Below are 9426 nucleotides of genomic sequence, written 5' to 3' on the forward strand. Positions count from 1 at the left end.
ATAATCCAATTGGACAAAAATGAGAAAAAAATTTTAAAAAAAATTTCGGTGGAATTTTTGAAATAGGCCGATGCTATCCCCACTGAAACGGCCCTATAACTTCTCATAGGAAATTCCGATGCTATCCTCGTTTAGGCCTCCGAAACGTCGTTTTTGCCGTTTTAAAAAATATTCGTAGACCCTATAACTTCTCATAGGAAATTCCAAATTTGATTTCGTCGATTGTTCTGGAATCCCCTCGACATATGCTTCGAACTCATATGTCCAATTCCAAACTTTCCATTTTGGAAAAAAAATATATTTATGTAATTTTCGAAAATTTCATATATATTGCATATTGTCCCTTGTTATATGTTGTCTCTTTCCGATTCTGAGCATGTCCATTTTTTGATTTCAGGAAATTGCTTCATCCACTCCCATGCGACCCCACATCCATGCCCAAGTTGCCATTCGTTTGAAGGATCTTGGCCTTAATTATCAGTCCCGTCAGATTCAGCGACTTAGAGCCAAACTCAGTGAGAGGAAGAGGGAGGTCGAGACTTTAGCCGCTGAGAAAGAGGATATTCGTGTCCGCCTTAACCAGTCTATCTATCAGGGTGAGCTAGTTAGAGGTGATAACGTGGACCTACGAGATGTCATAGAACAATGAAAGTATCAGCATGAAAAGTTATGGGAGGATGGGAAGCGTTATCGCAAGGAGCTGGAGGAAGAGAAACAGCAGAATGCCAAGGGTAAGAGGAAACTGGAGAATTCGTGTGAAGCCATGAACAGCCTTGCATGCGTGAACCAACGTCTGACCCAGCAGGTGGAAACACTAAAGGACCAAATCAAGCAGAAGAAACAGTACCATCTGCGGTATCAACAACATTGAAATGATGAGATGGACGTGGTAATACGGAGATACATGGATTTAAGGCACAGGTGGCGCAGCCCACAGAGGATAACGCCCAGCTCACCCATATGGTGGAGATACTTCAAGAGGAGGAGCCAGAGGAAGAACCGGAAGAGGAGGAGCCGATAAAGAGAGACGAGCCTATAGCAGCATTTGTCGGCGGAGAGATAGATGACTAGAGTGCCTTAGTGACATTTATTTATTATTAGGAGTTATTTTATCATTGTTGCTATGTTATTCAGTACGATTTGTTTTCATGCAGTACTATTTGTTTCCATTCAGTTGTTCCTCGATATTCAAAATTAATAAATTTATGTTTATTTGCTTATTTCAGTTGTTCCAACATAACTTATTCATTCAAACCTATCGTTATGAACCAAAAAAATTTCTTAGAAACGTTTAATTGTAGGAAATGGCCGGTAGACCTCCAAGGCAAAACCGCAACCCTCGCTAGACTAACAACAACAATGCAAACGAAGGAGGTAATGGACCACCACCTGTGTTCAGCCTAACCAAGCAGACCTAATGGCTATAGCCACGATCGTGGCGACAACACTGCAAGGGTTAGTGAACCCGAACGCCAATCAACCACCACCACCTCCACCATAGAACGGAGTCAAGTTCCATTATGAATCACTCCACAAGAACAGGTGTCCAAACTTCACTGGATATGTCGACCCCGAAATTAGCCATAGCTGGCTGAAAAGCGTGGAGACTCAGCTGCGACTGTTGGAAGTCCCCGAGGCACTGAAAGTGGACATGATAATGCTTTTCCTGGAGGATAAAGCAGGCAAGTGATGGGAAGCAATCTCGCCAGCCATGAAAGCTGGAGGACAAATCATGTGGCAGCGTTTTAGAGAAGCTTTCCTGAAACAGTATTATCCATCCGAGGTCAGACTACAGAAACTGAGTGAGTTTGAAAACTTCAGTCAAGCTCCAGACATGTCAGTTGTGGAGTACACCTCCCAGTTCAATGCCCTTGGATCATATGCTCCGGCAATCATGGCGGACGAAGTTTTGAAATTGCACCAGTTTAAGAAGGGGTTGAACAGCAGGATCCAATCAGCCCTAGCAGTCTACCAACCTGCTAAATTTTCAGACCTGATGGGCGCGGATATCCGAGCCGAAGCTGACATTCGTCGAAGGGAAGGGGAAAACAGGAACAAACGACCTCTTAATAGCCAGCCTTCTCAGGGCAGATCAGTGTTCAAGAGGCCCAATCAGTCAGGTGGACCTTCCTCAGGGCAATCCCCCTACAATAACCATCAAGTACTCAAGCCATACCCAACTTGCGGCTTCAAGCACGCCGGGAAATGCCGAAGGACTAGCGGTGTATGCTTTGGGTGTGGAAAATTGGGGCATAGAATTGCAGAGTGTACTATCTCCGCCAACTGACCAGCAGGGCCGAATAGAGGAACTGGGCCAAATGTGGGAGCAGGCCCTAGTAAACCAAAGGAGGACAAACCTAACGCCAGAGTCTTTGCCATAACTCAAGAAGAGGTAGACAACGCCAATGAAGTTGTGTCAGGTACCATACTTATTCAGCAAGTGACTGCTTATGCATTATTTGACTGTGGTGCTACCCATTCCTTTATATCTAGGAGATTTGCTAAAAAGTTAAGATATAAGCCCGAGAACCTAACTGAGCCATTTCGAATAGCCACACCTGAAAGTAGGGCCATTGAAACTCATGAAATTTACAGAGATTGTAAAGTCAGTATTAGTGATCAGACTTTTAGTGCCGACTTGATACAGTTGATCATGGTCGACTTCGACATCATCTTAGGGATGGATTGGTTAGCAAGAAACAATGCGATAATAGATTGCAAGGGAAAGAGAGTCAAACTCCGAACCCCAGATCAGGAAAAAATCGTGTTCCACGGTAAATCCAAGGAACAGAAGTCGCTGATCTCCGCATCTCAAGCTTGGAGAGCCATGAAATCCGGAGAAGACATCTACCTGGCAGTGGTCAGTGAAGTAAAAGTATAAGTCGAGCTGAAACTTGAGGAAATTCCGACAGTGAGAGAGTTCCCCGATGTTTTTTCAGAAAAACTCTCTCTGACGGTACCGAACCGCGCAGTGGAGTTCGAGATCAATCTGGTTCCCGGTGCTGCACCAATCTCTAAAGCACCTTACAGAATGGCCCAGCCGAACTCAAGGATCTGAAAGAACAACTCCAAGAATTGCTAGATAAAAGGCAAATTCGACCGAGTATGTCCCCATGGAGAGCTCCAGTACTCTTCGTGAAGAAGAAATATGTGAGTATGAGATTGTGCATTGATTATAGAGAACTAAACAAGATCACAATCAAGAACAGATACCCTTTACCTCGGATAGACGATCTATTTGATCAGCTTAAAGGAGTCACCGTCTTTTCTAGACTGGACCTGAGGACATGTTACCATCAGTTGAAGGTCAGGGCTGAAGCTATTCCCAAAACAGCCTTTTGAACCAGATATGTGCATTATGAATTTATAGTGATGACTTTTGGCCTGACAAATGCATCGACATCATTCATGGACCTAATAAACAGAGTATTCAAGCCTTTCTTGGATCAATTCATAGTGGTATTCATCGACGACATCCTCGTCCATTCCCTTGATGAGACGAGCCACGAAATGCACCTTCACCTTGCTCTGCAAACTTTAAGAGAGAATAAACTCTATGCCATGTTTAGCAAGTGTGAATTCTGGCTAAGGAGTGTGTCATTTCTAGGACACGTGATCTCGAAGGAAGGAGTGTTAGTGTATCCGAGGAAATTAGAGGCTATCACAGAGTGGACGAAACCTAAGAACGCCACCGACATCAGAAGCTTTCTTGTATTGGCAGGCTACTACCGGAAGTTTGTCAAAGGGTTCTCCTCGATAGCCGTGCCACTGACGGAGCTCACACAAAAGAATTCTAAATTCATCTGGAATGAGGATTGTGAGAAGAGTTTCCAGACACTGAAAGAGAAACTCACATCCACACCAATGTTGATCCTGCCCGCAGAGAATAAAGATTTCACTATTTACAGTGACGCCACTAAGGAAGGTTTAGGATGCGTGCTTATGCAGGAAGGAAGAGTGATCGCCTACGCATCAAGGCAGTTGAAACTGCATGAGCAGAAATATCCTACTCATAATCTGGAACTCGCAGCGGTTGTCTTCGCCTTAAATATTTGGAGACACTATCTCTATGGTGCTAAATGTGAAATATTCACAGACCATTAGAGCCTCAAGTACTTTTCACCCAAAAGGAGCTGAATATGAGGCAAAGACGATGAATCGAACTTCTAAAGGACTATGATTTGATCATAAGCTATCCGCTAAAACAAACAAAGTGGCTGATGCGCTAAGTTGGAAGGGCCCAGGCAAGGTGACTCTAGCTTCACTCTCGGCCCAGCCATGTCTGCAGGAGACCGTAAAATTAAACCAAGATCGAGACCTGGTACTAACCAAACTTAAGGAGCAAGTCAGAGAAGGGAAGTCTCAGGATCATCAGATTGATGACAAGAGAATCTTATGGATGAAAGGAAGACTGTGTGTGCCCGACAGTGATAACCTTCGCCAAGAGATAATTGCAGAGGCGCACAAGTCAAAATTCTCAGTCCATCCAGGTAGTATGAAAATGTACAGGGATCTCAAAAATAATTTCTGGTGTAATGGCATGAAAAGAGATGTAGCTGAATTCGTCTCCAGATGTTATGCATGCCAGCAGGTCAAAGCAGAACACCAGCAACCTGGAGGATTACACACAAAAACAGAACAATGATCAACAAAAGGCACAGTCAGACTCCGTATGAGATATGGAAAGGGAGTAAGCCTAGCGTATCTTATTTTCATGTTTTTGGTTGCAGATGTTTTGTTAACAATAACAGTAAAAATTATTTGTCTGCATTTGACTCAAAATCAGATGCTGGACTATTTCTTGGATATTCAGCAGTAAGCAAAGCTTTCAAAATTTTCAATAATAGAACTCTTAATGTTGAAGAATATATTCATGTTGTCTTTCATGAAGATAGCAGTGCTCCTGGAATTTTTAACGTGTCAAATCTGAGTAGCAGGTTAGACATGATTCATCTGGAACTGGATAGTGAAGATGATGCAGAACCTAGTGTTAAAGATGCTCTAAATCCAGAACCAGACATTCCGATGGTAGAACCAAATGTTCAGACACAAGATTTACCAGAACCAGAAGTGAACATTCCAGAACCTGCTACTGCTTTGGCTGAGCCTGATTCAACCCATCAAACCAGGAAGATATTTCTTTAAACCCTTTTTTTCTGGAGGAAATCTCATCCTCCATCTTTGGTTATTAGTAATCCTGCAGCCTCATTGAGAACCAGAAGGCAAATAATTAATGAATATATGCATGCTGCTTTTATCTCTCAGGATTAACCAAAGAAAATTGAAGAAGCTCTTCTGGATCCCAGTTGGATCGAAGCTATGAAAGAAGAGCTGAATCAATTTAAAAGAAATATAGTTTGGTTTCTTGTACCTAGACCAACTCATCAAGCTGTTATTGGAACATGATGGGTGTTTAGAAAAAAACTAAATGAAGAAGACACCGTGGTCAGAAATAAAGCAAGACTTGTGGCTCAAGGTTTCAGACAAGAAGAAGGAATAGACTATGATGAAACCTATGTACCATTAGCAAGGCTTGAAGTGATCATAATATTTTTATCCTTCGTTGCTTTCAAAAATATCAAAGTTTATCAGATGGACGTGAAAAGAGCCTTCCTAAATGGTCTACTGCAACAAGAATTCTACGTTGAACAACCTCCAGGTTTTATCGATCATTTCTCACCAAATCATGTATTTAAATTACACAAAACCCTGTATAGTTTAAAACAAGCACCTCGAGCTTGGTATGACACACTCTCACAATATCTTGTTAATCATGATTTTATTATCGGCACAGTAGACAAAACTTTGTTCACTTTATTAAACACATTTTGTTCGTACAGATTTATGTTGATGACATTATCATTGGGTCAATTAACCCCAAATTGTCTGCAAAGTTCTCCGAACTAATACTGGAACAATTTGAAATGAGCATGATGGGAGAATTAACATTCTTTCTAGGACTACAGATCAAGCAACTTGATACTGGAATCTTTTTAAATCAAGCTAAGTATACTAAGGAACTACTAAAAAGGTTTGGCATGGAAACATGTTCTGCTGCTTCCACTCCTATGAGCTCATCTACTAAACTTGACAAGGATGAAAATGGAATTTCAGTAGAGGTAACTCAGTATCATAGTCTTATTGGTTCACTGTTATATCTTATTGCCAGTAGACCTGATATTATGTTTGTTTTCTGTATTTGTGCAAGATTTCAATCTAACCCTAAGCAGTCACATTACATTGCTGCTAAGGGCATACTGAAATATTTTAAGGGCACTCAATATGTCGGTTTATGGTATCCTAATGATTCATCTTTCAATCTTATTGGATATTCAGATGCTGATTATGCAGGTTGCAAGTTGGACAGGAAAAGAACAAGTGGTTTTTGTCAATTTCTTGGTGATAGGCTAATCTCTTGGTTTAGTAAAAAGCAGACTTCCATAGCTACGTCTACTGCAGAAGCAGAATACCTTGGTGCTGGAAGCTGCTGCTCTCAAATACTATGGATACAAAAGCAACTTAAAGACTACGGAGTTCAAGCTTCTGAATCACCTATATTCTGTGACAATACCAATGCTATAGCAATCACGCAAAATCCAGTACTTCTTTCCAGAACAAAGCACATAGATATCAGACATCATTTCATTAGAGATCATGTGCAGAAGAAGGAAATTCTTTTTGAATACGTCTCTACTGATCAACAAGCATCAGATATCTTTACAAAGACTCTGCTTGAGAATGAGTTTTCTTATTTTCGAAATGTTCTTGGTTTAATTGATTTAACTTAAGTATATTGTTGCTATCAATTTGTTAATTACTATCAGTTATTTGTTACTCATCTAATATCAGTATGTTCATATGGAGAAGAGACAATTTTTTGAGCAACTACTGATATTTTATTGAGAATAAAATCGACACCTTACAACTTGATTCAAATTACTCTCTACAACATCTTGCCACACTCTAAACCAGTTGTTCAAATCATGATTCCTAATATTCCGAAAGTTTTCAAAATTGGCAACTAGATCAAGCAACTCACACTCCCTTAACAGCAGCATGTGGTTCAGCACATCATCCTTGACCAGCTCGGATATGTGATCGACTCGAGCAAGCTCTTGAACCTTCTTGCAAGTGACCTCTGTCTAGCAGAAGTAGGAAATTCTCCAGTATTGATTAATTGGAGGTCATGAATAGTAGTCCAAATGGACATAACCTCCGAAAATATGAAGTCTTCAGCACCTCGTTTTAATTCTTGCAAAAGCAGAGGAGTCCATGAAGGATGAGGAACATGTGTGCTGCTTTCACAATCCATTGGAATATAAATGTCATTACGAGCAGAAGTTATCTTCATTTATAGACAAGACTTGAGGAAGACGAAGAGTCATCGAGCATTAAATTATTCAGACTAAGTTTTTCTCATCCTTTCTTCTGTTTATTTCTTGTTATTTATTTGCATTAAGTAAAAAACAGTAGATAAACAGAGATATGACAAAATGAAATATTTCATTCATAAAACCAGATGCATTACATTTTCCTAACTATTACATTTTGTTGATATCAACAGTTTGAAGTACTGCAAAGTACTTCAGCAGGAACCTAACTAAGCTCTGCTGGAATCCCCTCGCTTCGCATGAACGTGGTTTGTGAAAGGGGTTATTCCGCAACTTAGTCCTTTTAAGAACGAACAATCTAATCGATAGTTCATATTACAGGCCAAGGAATTTCTTCCAAGTCTTCATATCTTAAAAAAGGATGTCTTCAGACATCATCTTACGAGAAGCCAAAAATTGGCCTTGCAATTCCTCTGCTGAATCAGACTCTGGAGAAGACTCCGAGAGAATTTTTGCATCATCCATTTGTGATTTGTTATTTGTGTACATAACTTAGTTTGTGAGCTTTTAGGTACTTATATAGAGTATTGGGAAGCTTAAGAGACGTCCAATCGATCACATCATGCACGAAGATCAAGAGTCATCTATCATTCTCTCAGATATCGTATCTATTGCATTTATTAGTTGCATCAATTGAGGGGGAATATTATTTTATTCTGTCTTTTTCCTTTTCCGTGCTTTATCAGAAGCAGAAGAATGTTTGTATTTTCGATAAAACAGTGTGTCTACTGGTTTTTATAAAGATGCTGAAAATATTTCAGTACTTCATAACTTCTAGTAGATATTATCATAAGACGACAAACTCTCTTCTGATATTTTTAGTAACCACTTGAACAGCCCGCCTATTTTAGTTATTTTTTTAAATTTTGGCGTATCTGACACTCTCTGCTCAACTTTTCAAATTCAACCGTAAACATATTGATACGTGTCCTTATGTTTCACTGACGGTTGTACATTCTAGACTTTAAACGTCTTTTCTCAGTCATTTCACCTTTACGCTTTCATATCTTTCGCATACTAGCTACTGTTTTCTCTCGTATTCACATTCTACTGCAAAATCTAGTTCGAACTCATTTCTATTTGCATAAAAATGGCTGAAGCTTACACACTCAATGCTTATCAAGTTAATTTGGCTTCATTTTTGAAAATCAAGGACCAAATATGGTCAACATGTTTAAAGCCATTGAGAAATATGGTCTCAGAAGGTTTCTGGAAGCACCAGCTGTGATTTACAAGACTACTCTCTTGGAATTTTATGCTAAAGCTAAAGTTGACGAACGGAAAATCATCTATTCCCAGGGAGATATTTCTATTTCAATTGATGATGCCCTATTGGGATCGACCTTTTTCCTCCCATGCTCAGGTATCTCAGACTTTTCTGATACTTCTAAGGAGGAGATGTTGGCTGCCCTATTAGGATCGACCTTCTTCCTCCCATGCTCAGGTGTCTCCTTCTTGCTTCAAGAAGCTACTGAACATGGAATATCAAGTGCTTGCTGATATCGTTGCAAAAGCACTGTTGGTCAGAGCTGGAACGTTTGAAAAATTGACTAAGGAGAAGGTACAAGTGATGTTGGCCATCACTTATGGATTTAAGGTGGATTGGAGTGGATTCTTGTTTAGAGTCCTGAAAGATATGGTTCTGAGGAAAGAGTTGTGGTTTTGCTGTTCAGATCAGAAAAATGCTTAAGGATGCTGGTTTTTCTTTCACTACTGAACATGACGCTTCTTACGTGACAATGGTCGATGCTGATAATGTGCTTGCCTTGAGGCCAAAGCCAACTGTGGCGGAATTTGTTGCTCTAAAAAGGGAAATTGCAGATGCTCAGTTGAGGTTAAAGGACCTCAGAAGAAGATCAAGAGAAAGAGAGTGGTTATCTCCACTGATTCTGATAAAACAGTTTCTGAGGAGTCTGCTGCTCCTACCCAAGCATTTTTCCATGCCACCCCTAGCAAGAAGAAGGCTCGCACGGTGCTTCGCATCAAGAAAACAGCAGTAATTGCTGATTTAGACATTGTCCCATTGAGACAAGTG

At 40.3% G+C, this 9426-nt stretch overlaps 1 protein-coding gene across 1 annotated transcript; it reads left to right on the forward strand.

Annotated features, from left to right (window-relative positions):
• Positions 1 to 1711: 1711 nt before the first annotated feature.
• Positions 1712 to 3342, forward strand: LOC140810254 (uncharacterized). Its single transcript, XM_073168127.1, has 3 exons — positions 1712 to 2267; positions 2331 to 2875; positions 3031 to 3342. Exons 1-3 carry the CDS (start codon positions 1712 to 1714, stop codon positions 3340 to 3342), a joined length of 1413 nt encoding a protein of 470 aa, XP_073024228.1.
• Positions 3343 to 9426: the final 6084 nt, after the last annotated feature.

Source organism: Primulina eburnea, chromosome 13, assembly GCF_022965805.1.
Source record: "Primulina eburnea isolate SZY01 chromosome 13, ASM2296580v1, whole genome shotgun sequence".
NCBI lineage: Eukaryota > Viridiplantae > Streptophyta > Magnoliopsida > Lamiales > Gesneriaceae > Primulina > Primulina eburnea.

Bases quoted from the DNA above. Each gene is read 5' to 3' on its own strand.
- LOC140810254 (XM_073168127.1), top strand. From the start codon at position 1,712: ATGAAAGCTGGAGGACAAATCATGTGGCAGCGTTTTAGAGAAGCTTTC. The intron at 2,268-2,330 runs GTACTATCTCCG...ATGTGGGAGCAG, and splicing joins GGGGCATAGAATTGCAGAGT to GCCCTAGTAAACCAAAGGAG. The intron at 2,876-3,030 runs GTATAAGTCGAG...AGCACCTTACAG, and splicing joins CAGTGGTCAGTGAAGTAAAA to AATGGCCCAGCCGAACTCAA.